Source organism: Thalassophryne amazonica, chromosome 6 (genome assembly GCF_902500255.1).
Source record: "Thalassophryne amazonica chromosome 6, fThaAma1.1, whole genome shotgun sequence".
In the NCBI taxonomy this organism is placed as follows: Eukaryota; Metazoa; Chordata; class Actinopteri; order Batrachoidiformes; family Batrachoididae; genus Thalassophryne; species Thalassophryne amazonica.
In genome coordinates, this window is record NC_047108.1 from 97974086 (window position 1) to 97989983 (window position 15898).

Here is a 15898-nt window from a genome sequence, read left to right on the forward strand (position 1 = left end):
TTTGTGGTGTATTCAGTTGAATATAGGTTGAAGAGGATTTGCAAATCAATGCTGCTGGAACCTCAATTTCTCTGAGGGAGTCTTCCCAAGGGATCAATAAAGTCTAATCTATGTTTCTATCGAAATAACTTTTTAAAAAAAATCTATGCAACTTGTTACATCAATTTTTCTTGTTGAGACAGCAGTTCTTTTTTTAGAGTGCATACTTGTTGACATTATGTCTTCTACACTTCTACACATCATGGGCTAGACCCAGTAGTTACGTAACTCGAGATAGTATCTAATAGTCCTGGTTTAAGGTGTTCTGCATTAACAGCACTATATCTTTCTTTTCTGATTCAAGAACTAGAACTGAACTATGTCACTGCTTTACCTTGTCTTACATTTAGACAAGCTTAATTATTCCTCACGGCTTCTAAACTTGAATAATAATTGGCCAACTTGCTTCAGGATTGTAGACTGTAGACAAATTTAACATCAAAGAATTGAATATAAACAGAGGTTAATAGCAATAACACATTATAGCCTCAAACTCTTTCTTCCTTCCTTGTTTCCAAAAGGCATCTTTCACCAATGATTCAAAGCAGTACCCAGAAATTACACATCTGAGCTCTTCGGTCTAAAACTCTTCAAATGGCTTTCATAATGTGTTTTTGTGTCATAAGGAGCAGCTGGATGTTCTCTTTATACCTCATGATTGAACATTCATGTGTCCATTAACAGCATGGAGAGCCTGGAACACTCCAAGTGCTCTGTGTGTGTTGTATGTGTGTGTTCACCCACAGGAATGGCGTGAAACCACAGACGTCTATGTGGAGCCACACTGAGGTTTACCTCAAAGACACGGGCCAAGAATAGAGGGAAATGAATAATTTCCAAATATGCGCTTGTGCAAAACTCTGAAACAGGACATCTGAGGGTTATGGGTGTCTGAATTTCTACTCCCTTACTTTTGATTCTCATTCAGATACCACTGAGTAGATTTAGCAGTGAACATATATTCAGTATGTATGCATAGGTGGGTGGACATTTCAGAAAGGGCATTCTAGCCCTTGGACGTTTTGGCCTCGTGCTATTACATGCAGATAATGCTTGTGTAATAATATAGTTACATTCAAATGTACTAGAACCCAAATATCTTTATCTTCATTTTTCAATATTTCTGTCAAAACAAAGGGTTTAGGGCAAGGGTATGGGGTATATATAAGTGGTCGAGTTTGGGTTAGGGTTCGGATTAGGAATAAAGTTAGGTTACAGCTCATTAAGGGTTTGAAAGATGTTGTTCTTTGGCCGAAATGTCCTGATCTGGATTATCCAAAATGTCCAAGCCCAAAGCGTTCTACACTTTTATGCACATTGTTGTTCTGTCCTCCCAGGTAGTGCTTGCCTGTTAGTTTTCTATCTGTGTGTTGATATGCGGGCGCGTGCTCCCTGCATGCTTCTCTTTTTCTTACCTCCTTGTGTTTCTCTGCCCCTCTGTGCAGGCTTGTCCCTGCTCTGGCTCAGATCCAGGCCTTGCGGAGGGTGATGAGCATCTCCTGGCTGAGAATAGAGCCATGCTGCGCGTCTCGCCCGCCTCTCTGAGACAACCTCCCTTCCTGAGACAGAGGACCTCTGAGCCTCTAACATCTTCTATCCTTTCCTTTCTGTCCCCTTCCATTAAGCTGAATAAACATCTGCACTCCTCTGTCCTTCTGGTGCCTCCACAGCTCCCTCCATCCTCTGCTGTGTTCCTCTCAGGCAGGTCCTGCTCCTCCCTCTCACCTCTGCACCATTAATTTCCAGACTCCTATGGTAACCCCTGCCGACCCCTCGCTGCAAATCTTTTCTGATACGCCCCCTTTGGAGTGTATTTTTAGCTGCGTTCATGGTGCATGGCTTTAACACTGCACTGGGGTTTCCTTTCATCCTTTGGTAATATCAATATACCATGGACTACAAATATTCAAGCAGCTATTTTCTCCACAGAGGAGTTCATGTTTTCATCCACATCTGTTTGTTCTGTGCAGGACGAGAGCTCATTTTCACTCAATTTATTGAATATGTCTACTTGATAGTCGATGTTATACATTTTCAGGCAAGAAGATTTTAATTTAAAACTGAGTATTTGGGCATTTTACTAATTATCCAGTTTTTCCAAGCGTTGGTTGAGGAGTTTAGTCTAACAGTAAAAACCACATAATCAATTGCCACATACACAAAAACAAAAAGTGTCATATTATCAACCGGGGTGGACAGCTCTGCTCCTGGAAATCACCTGTCCTGCAGGTTTTCTAACTCTTAGTTCCACCCACTGCTAATTAACGAAGGTGTGCCCACCCAATCAAAAACCAAAAATGAATCAACTGTGGTTTGCAGCAGGTTCACATAGAAAACATACCGGGAAGGTGATCTGTAGGTGCAGGGTTGGTGACCCCCTGTTATAGACATTTTCCAACAAACAAATCTCTGTAAATGTGTCAAAAATATAATAAAATGTAAACCTCATCAACTTCACAAAAATCAACTGACTCATATGTAAATTCTGCACAATGAAGAGTAAGACAGGTTTGTTTTCCTACGAAAAGATAGGTGTCACAGAAAACCTAAGGGAGCTGTTTAGGCCCCGTGTCCAAAAAGCATTTTTAAAATTTTTCATTTTTTTCTAATGAAAAAGTGCTAAGAGAGCACCCACTAATGTTTTCATCCCATCTGTTTCAGCATTTTCAGCGGGGAAAAAGACAGCATGTTCTATAACAATAAAGAGCTAAAGACTAGTTTATAGTGTATGGTGGTAAATGTACTCACCCTCAGCAAGAACCAAACATCTGTCCAATCTGCTATCACAGATGAATTTTTTTTGTCTGAGTGACAATTCAGCAAAAATAAACCCCTCCTCCCATTTGCCTGAAACAACGCTGCAATGATGTCACAGCATTTACCCTCAAAAAATGCATGGAATTTCAACTTTAAAAACAAAGCGGGCTGACATTAGTAAAAGTGGTGCGCTGTGAATAAAGATGCTGGGTGCAGCCTTTTTTCCTGGAGGCAGCTGCATGTGGCCAGTGGTGGGCACAGATAACCAAAAAAATTAACTTCGATAACAGATGATAAGATAACTGAAAAGTTATCTTGATAAAGATAAACCGATAAACCACCCAAAATGTATCGGAAGTTACAGGTAATCGATAACCGATAAATTCTGGTGTTGTTTCTGGTACATTTGCAATTACTAAGAAGCTGAAATTAATTTTTAACACAATCGCTTTTGAAAGCATCAAAAGCAACAAAAGACCCAAAGAATGAGCCAGAATGTTCAACTATGCTGCTCCCTGTAGAACACAGCACAGACAAATCCTGACAGTACCCACAAAATCAACTTTCTACTACTAATCATAATCATTTTCTTTCAACATTCTGCTCCTGCTGGAAGCACTTGTTTATTGCAGCACCCCCAACACAGAGACACCCAAAGAGCAGTCATAAGAGCAGCTCTCTATCAATTACAGGTCAGGCGGGGGTCTTGAAAAATAAAGTCATACTAACTTATGGTTTTATGAAAATACTGATAGAATAACTCCATTAATGTCAGTTCTGTCATTTGTACAAAGTTAAAATCTAACATATATCTTTTAATGTTGAATAAGGCACTAATTCTGAGGTTTTGTAACAAACACAGACCGCAAAGCATTCTGGGTAAAGGTGCCTCCGCTAAACACTGATTGGGTTCAGTCATTCATCATGTAAACCAACACATTAATGTGACGGTGTGTCGTGTGTTGGTTTAAAGATAAATGTGCTTTTGTAAAATATTCCATTTTATTTGTAAAAACAGGCATTTTACGGAGCCCTGGAAGTGTCATCACAAAATGTATTGCATGTGGAGAGAATGTGCGCATGTTTTATTAATGCCGTGCACACGTTTGATGATGTGTGCATGTTTTAAAGCTTTTATGATGTTGTAAAATGTGCACTCAATATTATTAAGTAAATAAGTAAATTTATTTATATAGTGCCTTTCACAGACATAAGTCAAAAGCACTTCACAGGTTAAAATGCAATAATAAATAATTAAAACAGATAAAACAAAGGACAAGGTTAACAATTGGTCAGTTCTGAAAAGCCTTATCTTGACACATAAATGTTGGCTTTACACTGTGCATGTTTGGCCATTTTTCAGATGATTTTTCATTCGTGCGAGAATTTTTTGGACCGCGTTTCAGGTTAATCGCGCGTCCTGCATCGTGTAGTGACGTAACAAGCTTTAACATCTCGCGACCATCTCCTGCTGCTAAAGAGCTTCATGCATCCAACCACAGAGCTGTCTTGTAATGTTTTGTGTTGTTGTTTAAACTTAATTTGTAGGAAAAAAAAGCCAAAAATTTGATTTGACCACCATCTGATATAACAGGGTTAAAATAAATAGAACACTGCCATCTACTGGTACCCAGACGCTTAGTACTTCTTGGGGCGAATACTGCCATGAACATTACTGGCCAGTAGATGACAGTAGCGGCCTTGAAAACTTGCCAAACAAAATTCCAGATAATCCGTGTCTGCTACATTTAACTTTTAAGATGCGTGGAATTTAACAAACACAAATACACTAACATCTATAAACCCAGAGAATATATTCACGAGAGTTTTATGCACTAGAGTTTAATGCTGTTATCCATGGAGCCTGAATATTGTCTGAAATGCATTTGTCTTGTCGTGAACGTCTGAGATTACCCTATGCTACCCATAATGCATTGCTGCCTGGCACAGCATCTGCTCACAAAACCTTAAAAATTAGCACATTACTTTAAACCGAAAAACATATATTTGATATTTTCACTTTATAAAGCTTCAGACATGACAGTAATTTTAAATAACTTGTCCAAAATGAGTAGAAAATTAAAGTTTGAACCATAAGTTTAAAAATGTATGCCTCTGGATGACTTGGTGATATTGCGATTATACCCAGTATGGTGTTAAAGGAAATTTTTTTTTTTTTTTTTTTTTTTTTTTTGTGACCGGTTTTCTTTGCCTGCAGAGGATAGAGAGATTTCTCCTGGATGCAGCTCTTTTCTGTTTGCAGAGGGTGGAACTACACATTGTTAGGAAACCTTCAACAGGTAGGTCTCAAAATTGTTTTTCACTGTTCAGCTTGGTTTACTACGTTATCGGTCTAAAAGTTAACGAACTGCTATGGACACCACTCAGACAGCCGTCTGAGTGGTGGTCCAAAAAATGAGGTGGGCTTCGTAGATAATTGGCAAAGCTTCTGGGGAAAACCTGGTCTTGTTAGGAGAGAACGGCATCCATCCCACTTTGGATGGAGCAGCTCTCATTTCTAGAAATCTGGCCCAATTTTCTTAAATCCTCCAAACTGTGACTATCCAGGGTTGGGACCAGGAAGCAGAGTTGTAGTCTTACACACCTCTCTGCAGCTTCTCTCCCCTTCCATCCCCTCATTACCCCATCCCCCGTAGAGCGGTGCCTGCTCCCAGACTACCAATAACCAGCAAAAATCTATTTAAGCATAAAAATTCAAAAAGAAAAAATAATATAGCACCTTCAACTGCACCAATCAATCAATCAATTTTTTTTATATAGCGCCAAATCACAACAAACAGTTGCCCCAAGGCGCTTTATATTGTAAGGCAGGCCATACAATAATTATGTAAAACCCCAACGGTCAAAACGACCCCCTGTGAGCAAGCACTTGGCTACAGTGGGAAGGAAAAACTCCCTTTTAACAGGAAGAAACCTCCAGCAGAACCAGGCTCAGGGAGGGGCAGTCTTCTGCTGGGACTGGTTGGGGCTGAGGGAGAGAACCAGGAAAAAGACATGCTGTGGAGGGGAGCAGAGATCGATCACTAATGATTAAATGCAGAGTGGTGCATACAGAGCAAAAAGAGAAAGAAACAATGCATCATGGGAACCCCCCAGCAGTCTACGTCTATAGCAGCACCACAGACTAAAACAGTTAAATGTGGTCTATTAAACATTAGGTCTCTCTCTTCTAAGTCCCTGTTGGTAAATGATATAATAATTGATCAACATATTGATTTATTCTGCCTTACAGAAACCTGGTTACAGCAGGATGAATATGTTAGTTTAAATGAGTCAACACCCCCGAGTCACACTAACTGTCAGAATGCTCGTAGCACGGGCCGAGGCGGAGGATTAGCAGCAATCTTCCATTCCAGCTTATTAATTAATCAAAAACCCAGACAGAGCTTTAATTCATTTGAAAGCTTGACTCTTAGTCTTGTCCATCCAAATTGGAAGTCCCAAAAACCAGTTTTATTTGTTATTATCTATCGTCCACCTGGTCGTTACTGTGAGTTTCTCTGTGAATTTTCAGACCTTTTGTCTGACTTAGTGCTTAGCTCAGATAAGATAATTATAGTGGGCGATTTTAACATCCACACAGATGCTGAGAATGACAGCCTCAACACTGCATTTAATCTATTATTAGACTCTATTGGCTTTGCTCAAAAAGTAAATGAGTCCACCCACCACTTTAATCATATCTTAGATCTTGTTCTGACTTATGGTATGGAAATAGAAGACTTAACAGTATTCCCTGAAAACTCCCTTCTGTCTGATCATTTCTTAATAACATTTACATTTACTCTGATGGACTACCCAGCAGTGGGGAATAAGTTTCATTACACTAGAAGTCTTTCAGAAAGCGCTGTAACTAGGTTTAAGGATATGATTCCTTCTTTATGTTCTCTAATGCCATATACCAACACAGTGCAGAGTAGCTACCTAAACTCTGTAAGTGAGATAGAGTATCTCGTCAATAGTTTTACATCCTCATTGAAGACAACTTTGGATGCTGTAGCTCCTCTAAAAAAGAGAGCTTTAAATCAGAAGTGCCTGACTCCGTGGCATAACTCACAAACTCGTAGCTTAAAGCAGATAACCCGTAAGTTGGAGAGGAAATGGCGTCTCACTAATTTAGAAGATCTTCACTTAGCCTGGAAAAAGAGTCTGTTGCTCTATAAAAAAGCCCTCCGTAAAGCTAGGACATCTTTCTACTCATCACTAATTGAAGAAAATAAGAACAACCCCAGGTTTCTTTTCAGCACTGTAGCCAGGCTGACAAAGAGTCAGAGCTCTATTGAGCTGAGTATTCCATTAACTTTAACTAGTAATGACTTCATGACTTTCTTTGCTAACAAAATTTTAACTATTAGAGAGAAAATGACTCATAATCATCCCAAAGACGTATCGTTATCTTTGGCTGCTTTCAGTGATGCCGGTATTTGGTTAGACTCTTTCTCTCCAATTGTTCTGTCTGAGTTATTTTCATTAGTTACTTCATCCAAACCATCAACATGTTTATTAGACCCCATTCCTACCAGGCTGCTCAAGGAAGCCCTACCATTATTTAATGCTTCGATCTTAAATATGATCAATCTATCTTTGTTAGTTGGCTATGTACCACAGGCTTTTAAGGTGGCAGTAATTAAACCATTACTTAAAAAGCCATCACTTGACCCAGCTATCTTAGCTAATTATAGGCCAATCTCCAACCTTCCTTTTCTCTCAAAAATTCTTGAAAGGGTAGTTGTAAAACAGCTAACTGATCATCTGCAGAGGAATGGTCTATTTGAAGAGTTTCAGTCAGGTTTTAGAATTCATCATAGTACAGAAACAGCATTAGTGAAGGTTACAAATGATCTTCTTATGGCCTCGGACAGTGGACTCATCTCTGTGCTTGTTCTGTTAGACCTCAGTGCTGCTTTTGATACTGTTGACCATAAAATTTTATTACAGAGATTAGAGCATGCCATAGGTATTAAAAGCACTGCGCTGCGGTGGTTTGAATCATATTTGTCTAATAGTTTACAATTTGTTCATGTAAATGGGGAATCTTCTTCACAGACTAAAGTTAATTATGGAGTTCCACAAGGTTCTGTGCTAGGACCAATTTTATTCACTTTATACATGCTTCCCTTAGGCAGTATTATTAGACGGTATTGCTTAAATTTTCATTGTTACGCAGATGATACCCAGCTTTATCTATCCATGAAGCCAGAGGACACACACCAATTAGCTAAACTGCAGGATTGTCTTACAGACATAAAGACATGGATGACCTCTAATTTCCTGCTTTTAAACTCAGATAAAACTGAAGTTATTGTACTTGGCCCCACAAATCTTAGAAACATGGTGTCTAACCAGATCCTTACTCTGGATGGCATTTCCCTGAGCTCTAGTAATACTGTGAGAAATCTTGGAGTCATTTTTGATCAGGATATGTCATTCAAAGCGCATATTAAACAAATATGTAGGACTGCTTTTTTGCATTTACGCAATATCTCTAAAATCAGAAAGGTCTTGTCTCAGAGTGATGCTGAAAAACTAATTCATGCATTTATTTCCTCTAGGCTGGACTATTGTAATTCATTATTATCAGGTTGTCCTAAAAGTTCCCTAACAGGCCTTCAGTTAATTCAAAATGCTGCAGCTAGAGTACTGACGGGGACTAGAAGGAGAGAGCATATCTCACCCATATTGGCCTCTCTTCATTGGCTTCCTGTTAATTCTAGAATAGAATTTAAAATTATTCTTCTTACTTATAAGGTTTTGAATAATCAGGTCCCATCTTATCTTACGGACCTCGTAGTACCATATCACCCCAATAGAGCGCTTCGCTCTCAGACTGCAGGCTTACTTGTAGTTCCTAGGGTTTGTAAGAGTAGAATGGGAGGCAGAGCCTTCAGCTTTCAGGCTCCTCTCCTGTGGAACCAGCTCCCAATTCAGATCAGGGAGACAGACACCCTCTCTACTTTTAAGATTAGGCTTAAAACTTTCCTTTTTGCTAAAGCTTATAGTTAGGGCTGGATCAGGTGACCCTGAACCATCCCTTAGTTATGCTGTTATAGACGTAGACTGCTGGGGGGTTCCCATGATGCATTGTTTCTTTCTCTTTTTGCTCTGTATGCACCACTCTGCATTTAATCATTAGTGATCGATCTCTGCTCCCCTCCACAGCATGTCTTTTTCCTGGTTCTCTCCCTCAGCCCCAACCAGTCCCAGCAGAAGACTGCCCCTCCCTGAGCCTGGTTCTGCTGGAGGTTTCTTCCTGTTAAAAGGGAGTTTTTCCTTCCCACTGTAGCCAAGTGCTTGCTCACAGGGGGTCGTTTTGACCGTTGGGGTTTTACATAATTATTGTATGGCCTTGCCTTACAATATAAAGCGCCTTGGGGCAACTGTTTGTTGTGATTTGGCGCTATATAAAAAAATTGATTGATTGATTGATTGAATGGCGATTCATCGGAAGATAATTAGTCTGATGATGGTTTTTAAATTTATCTAAAAAGATAATCCGATAATGAAAACATTATCTTCGATAATTATCTGTTATCGGATTATCGGAAGTGTGCCCACCACTGCATGTGGCTACATACACGCTGCAACCTGGTCTCACGGCAAGTCGTGATTCAGCAGCACAAAATATACATTAATCTATTGGTTCGTGATATTGTGACGAAAAGCGCCTCATTTATGTCAAGGCAGCACAAATTCATTATAATTCATTCCGTGATGGCTGCATGAAATTAAAAGTGAAGTGGGGGGGGTCAGGTGTGATTATGGTTAGGGTGGAGGGAAAAAGTAAGATTAGGTTATGGTTAAGGTTAGGGTCAGGGGTAGGAGTAGGGTTAGGAAAAAACCCGTCACGAAAATTTGACTCATTTCGTCACGGGAGCACGAAAAAAAAAAAACGTGAGACTGGGCTGCACGCTGTCCTCATTGAGAGCAATTGGAAAAAAGATGCTGGCAACCATGCAAAAATTGCTACATGGACACAGGACCATAGGCGTGGTGGCGTAACAGCTTGCACGTTGGACGAGGACGCCAGCGACTCGGGTTTGCTTCCCAATGGCAATCATGCTTCCGACTGTCACTCTTAACATTAGTGCTGAGGGGAGGAGTGACACGTGCCGTGGGCCCTTCTGGAAACAAATTGGAGACTTTCGTTGGCTGCCCATGTTAAATAAGAAACTCTTCTTCTTCTAGGCTAAAATTTTTCTTGGATTTTTTTTGCTTGGATAATTTGTACAAGAGCAGACACAGAATTGTGGAACTTTGAACATGTTTAATGGCCCCTACACATACAACACAAAGTTGGGCGAAAGAAGCAGGAACTGGCCGAAAAACCCGCAAAAAAAAAATGAACTGGGGAAGCACGAAAATTCCACCTGCTGGGAGGGACACGCGGTCAGACAGGCGTGAACGATACCGCGGCAAATGTTTTGTGCACGCTCGTGCACGCACGTTAGAGGTGTGAGACCACATCGTGCACACACAGCAGCGGAAGGAATTAGATGTGCAAATGTAAATAAATCAATGAAAATGTCATAAGGACAAATTAATGAGAGAGCACAGAACATTATAAGAAAAATTAATGTAGTGTTTAAATGTAAATCTGGTAATGATTCTGTTCTCACTGTAATAAAATAAAGACCAGATTTTAAATTGGCCATTTCAGGCTTAATTTTTGCTTGGAGCAAATTGGGGTAGTTTCTCTATGCACAAACAGAATTGTGGGACATTGAGGTTGTTAATCATGAAACCCCCATTATGGAAGTAACTATCCAAAGTAGATAAGTGATGTTTGTGAAGTGCCTTGAGACAATTACTCGTGATTTGGCGCTATATAAATTAATAAATTATTATTATTATATTATTATAAAAGCACCTCTTTAAGACTTTTCTCTAATACTTGTTGGACATATGTACTCCAAACAGTGCCCTTGTTGTTTATCTTTGCAACAACCAAAAGTCGTGCATACTGTGTGTACATGTTGAGAATGCATTGAAACAGCCAACCCAGGCAATCTAATGGAACCCATTACACTTCAAAACAAACACGCCGTCTACTGTGGGTGCAATGTGTGCATGTGAATGTGTCTGACTGTGTTTCTGTTCGTACGTTTGCATCACACGGCCCATCGGAGAAGGAACAGATGCATGTAATGTCATTATCTCTGGAAAGGATGTTGTGTTTTCACCAGCATCTGTTCATGTCTTAAACAGATTACTGAAAATTAATGAAGCTGCTTCTCAAAACTTGATGAAATGGTTCGTGTGGGCCTGGAATACCGGTAAATTGTGGAAACAAATGTGTACCTATACAAAGTTAGTAGAGCATATTTCAGTCTGGAATTCACTTTGCTGCATAGGTCACCACAGCATTTCTACCCCCATCCCAAGGTTACAGGTACGTTAAGCATTAAGAACCTTCACCTGTAATCAAACTATTCAAAACACCGATTTGTAACTGAGTGACACATCTTTGTGGCTTGTGGTTTGATTCAAAGACCTCTCACTCACGACACTGACACAATACAGGTCACCCAAAGTGAAATCCCTGCTAACTTATTAAAATTTTGATACAGTTCTGGGTTGAAAGTGTAGATCCCTGACTGCGATCCTTGATGGTGGATTTTTGATTCAAAATACTTTGATTCTGTAGATGGATAAGTTGAGCTCACAAGATCAAATACAACCCTGGCAAAATATGGAATCACCGGCCTCCGGAGGATGTTCATTCAGTTGTTTAATTTGTAGAAAAAAAGCAGATCACAGACATGACACAAAACTAAAGTCATTCAAATGGCAACTTTCTGGCTTTAAGAAACACTATAAGAAATCAAGAAAAAAAAAGATTGTGGCAGTCAGTAACGGTTACTTTTTAGACCAAGCAGAGGAAAAAAAATATGGAATCATCAATTCTGAGGAAGAAATTATGGAATCACCCTGTAAATTTTCATCCCCCAAATTAACACCTGCATCAAATCAGATCTGCTCATTGAAATTGACCCTATGGTCTTTTGCAAGGAATGTTTTTGCAGTTTTTGCTCTATGGCAAGATGCATTATCATCTTGAAAAATGATTTCATCATCCCCAAACGTACCTTTCAATTGTCAAAATATCAACATAAACTTGTGCATTTTATGATGATGTAAGGACAGCCATCTCCCCAGTGCCTTTACCTGACATGCAGCCCCATATCATCAATGACTGTGGAAATTTACATGTTCTCTTCAGGCAGTCATCTTTATAAATCTCATTGGAAAGGCACCAAACAAAGTTCCAGCATCATCACCTTGCCCAATGCAGATTCGAGATTCATCACTGAATATGACTTTCATCCAGTCATCCACAGTCCACAATTGCTTTTTCCTTAGCCCATTGTAACCTTGTTTTTTTTCTGTTTAGGTGTTAATGATGCCTTTCGTTTAGCTTTTCTGTATGTAAATCCCATTTCCTTTAGGCGGTTTTCTTACAGTTCGGTCACAGACGTTGACTCCAGTTTCCTCCCATTCGTTCCTCATTTGTTTTGTTGTACATTTTTCGATTTTTGAGACATATTGCTTTAAGTTTTCTGTCTTGACGCTTTGATGTCTTCCTGGTCTACCAGTATGTTTGCCTTTAACAACCTTCCCATGTTGTTTGTATTTGGTCCAGAGTTTAGACACAGCTTACTGTGAACAACCAACATCGAGCAGATCTGATATGATGCAGGTGTTAGTTTTGGGGATGAAAATTTACAGGGTGATTCCATAATTTTTTCCTCAGAATTGAGTGATTCCATATTTTAAAAAAATATGGTCTAAAAAAGTAACCGTTACTGACTGCCACAATCTTTTTTTCTTGATTTCTTATAGTGTTTCTTAAAGCCAGAAAGTTGCCCTTTGAAATGACTTTAGTTTTGTGTCATGTCTGTGATCTGCTTTTTTTCTACAAAATTAAACAACTGAATGAACATCCTCCGAGGCCGGTGATTCCATAATTTTTGCCAGGGTTTGTATAAGTAATAAGGAACAATGTTCAGGAATCAGGATCAATGACCAGAAATTAGAATCACACTTGAATATTTACAATCGAAGGTCAGGATCAAAAGTCCTTAGTCAGGATCAAAATTCTACCATGATTGTTGGTCTGCAGCTACCAGATCAATGTGAGGCTTTGGGACATTACATCTGGCACCATCAAAAGCAGCATGGGGCACCACAAGGGACAGTCATGTCTCCCTTTCTGTTCACACTCTACACCTCAGACTTCAGGTTGTGGTCACAGTCCTGCCACCTGCAGAAGTTTTTGGACAAATCTGCAATTGAGGGCTGCATCAGCATTGACGAGGAGGATGAGTACAGGAGTGTGGTCGACAGGTTTGTGGAGTGGTGTGAACTCAGCCACCTGCAGCTCAAAGTATCTAAAACAAAGGAGCTGGTGGTGGACTTAAGAAGATGGAAGACCCATCTGAACCCAGGTACCATTAATGGAACTGAGGTGGACGTTGTGGACTACTACAAGTACCTGGGTGTCCACATAGACAACAAACTGGACTGGACTGTAAACACTGATGCTGTATATAAGAAAGGTCACAGCCGACTGTACTTCCTCAGGAGGCTAAGATTTTTCAATGTCTGCAGGAATTTGTTGCAGATGTTTGACCACTCGGTGGTCTCCAGCATCATCTTCTATGCTGTTGTGTGCTGAGGCAGCAGGCTGAGGCAGCTGACATGAACAGACTTAACAAGCTCATCAGGAGAGCTGGCTCTGTCCTGAGGGTTGAGCGGGAGTCTGTGGCGGAGATGTCAGAGAGGAGGATGCTGAGGAAACTGCTCAGTATCCGGGACAACACCTCCCACTCCCTGCATGCTACACTGACGTCTTGTCAGAGCACCTTCAGCCATAGACTGAGACCACCGAGGTGCACCACAGAACGCCACAGGAGGTTTTTCCTACCTGTGGCAATCAGACTGTATAATTCCTCCCCCTTCTGCAGGATGAATACATAATGAACAGTTATTCAGTTACTCAGAGTTATGTGCAATATTATCAAACATCTTGTGCAAATGTCTTCCAGTCATTTCATATAAATTTGTTGTACTTATTGTGTAAAAAAAACAACAACATTGTTCACTGTTTACTGTTTCAGTATCCTATGATGATCAAAGATGAGTAATCAGACAAAAGGTCAACAGTCATAATCAAAGTTAAATTAGAATCATGATCAAAGACACAACCAGAGTCAAAGTTCAGCCATCAGGATCAGTGATCAGTAATCAAAAACGGTCAATTGTCACAATCAAATTTAAATCAGGATCATGATCAGAGTCAAAGATCAGCTTTCACAAAACATTAGTAATACGAAAAAAAAAGGTCAACAGTTACAAAGTTAAATCAGGATCATGAGCAAAGACACGGCCAGAGTCAAAGTTCAGCGAGCAGGATCAAAGATTAGTAATAAATAATGTGTAATCTGTCACAGTCAAAGTTAAATCACGATCACGATCAGAGACATGACCAGAGTCAAAGTTCAGTCAACGGCGATCAGTAATTATGATAAAAGGCAGAGGCGTACACTCTACCAAGTGTCCCCCTTCAAATTACATCTGGAAGCATGAACACTGCATTCCTGAATTGTAACATCATGATTCCTTCACTCGTTCACCAGTGATTGTTGTTTGTCTTTGGTGGGGGAATATTTTGGTTATTTTTGCTGTTTCCCTCTTGAGATGGATGACATATTTGAGAATTTGACCTTCTGTCGTCTTTTTTTTTTTTTTTTGTCCTTTTGGTTTTGCATATCCCACTGCCACCGTCACTCCTCACTGCATGGTTGGTTAGCAAAGCATGTCTTTGTTCTTTGGCCTCAAACTTTTAGTCAAACACAACCTTTTGTTCAGTTACAGTCCGTGTGACTGAATCAACATTCTGGCAGTTCTGCATAATTCTGGTGAAAGCCTTAAACGACAAGCTTGAAACTAAGTCATTAAAACTAAACAGACTTTAATTTATGTGTTCTTCTTTTGTCGTAGGTCTTAACAGAGCTCAAGTCAGACAACCAGCGGCTGAAGGACGAGAACGGGGCTCTTATTCGAGTCATCAGCAAACTGTCCAAATGAGCCACAACCAGAAGCTCCTGCTGTGGGTCTGTGGAGGCTCCAACCCTCATTTGGCAGTTTAATCCTCTATAATGTCCCAAAGCTGTAACTGCTTAATGCCTTCTGGCAATGGGTCACAAACACATCCTGATAAGTCCTGCTGGGATGTGTGAAGATCCACCGAGAAGTCATTACAGCTGGGTGTGATGTAGCTGCAACAACTGTTTCCACTTGATTACAATAGTGTTTTTAAAAAATATATATTTTTAAAAGGTACAAAACAGGGGCCAGATGTACTGTTTGACATTTTAAAGCTTAGTTCACGGAGTCAAATCCTTTTGCATGAAGATGTTGAAAATATGTGAGTATATATTGTACGCACACATCACGTTGTCACTTTATCTGAATTGTAATGTCTGATCTCCACAGACTGCCTTAAAAAGTGACAAATCTGGATTAGGCCAAACAGCCTGCTTTATTCCTATTGGAATAGTGTGTAGTCTGAATGCTAACGGAGCATTTACTGGAAGATCAGCACGTCACACTCGTGACCTCTACTCTGGAATGGCCAAAAATAAGAAAAGCATGGTATGTTTGCTGTCATCAAACTACAGTAGAAATAATCTGGTTTAAGACAAATAACAAGAAGCAGATGATGTCTTCTTACTGAAACACGGTGTACACTAAAACCCAGAAACTGTCGTACACACAAAATATCCAGATGTATCAAAGTGCGCGTACGCATGGATCCAAGCACATTCCGTTTGTACATCCCAAACAATATGGAATTGAGCGCCAATGCAGACATACCAAACTCCTCCCTTTCCACGCCCCTATTTTAATATGCAAGCCTCGGTATATGCAATATACCGAGGGTGAGCTATAGATGATGGAAATGTTAGTGGAGACACACAGTTAATTGGTACCCTGTCAAATGGAGTAAACATGAAACAGAAAAAAAAAACATTAGTGGGAGTGTGTGTGTGTGTGTGTGTGTGTGTGTGTGTGTGTGTGT

At 40.0% G+C, this 15898-nt stretch overlaps 1 protein-coding gene across 3 annotated transcripts in view; it reads left to right on the top strand.

Annotated features, from left to right (window-relative positions):
* LOC117512714 (protein phosphatase 1 regulatory subunit 12B) overlaps nucleotides 1–15466 on the top strand; it is a 49411-nt gene extending 33945 nt beyond the window's left edge. For 2 of the 3 annotated variants that reach the window (XM_034172896.1, XM_034172893.1), the window contains one exon: nucleotides 14818–15466. In XM_034172896.1, the coding sequence (XP_034028787.1) occupies nucleotides 14818–14904 (87 nt within the window). In that variant the 3' untranslated portion in view covers nucleotides 14905–15466. Of the gene's footprint in view, nucleotides 1–1484; nucleotides 1617–14817 lie in introns of those variants that run through there. The other variant, XM_034172895.1, reaches the window with a different exon arrangement.
* Nucleotides 15467–15898: the final 432 nt, after the last annotated feature.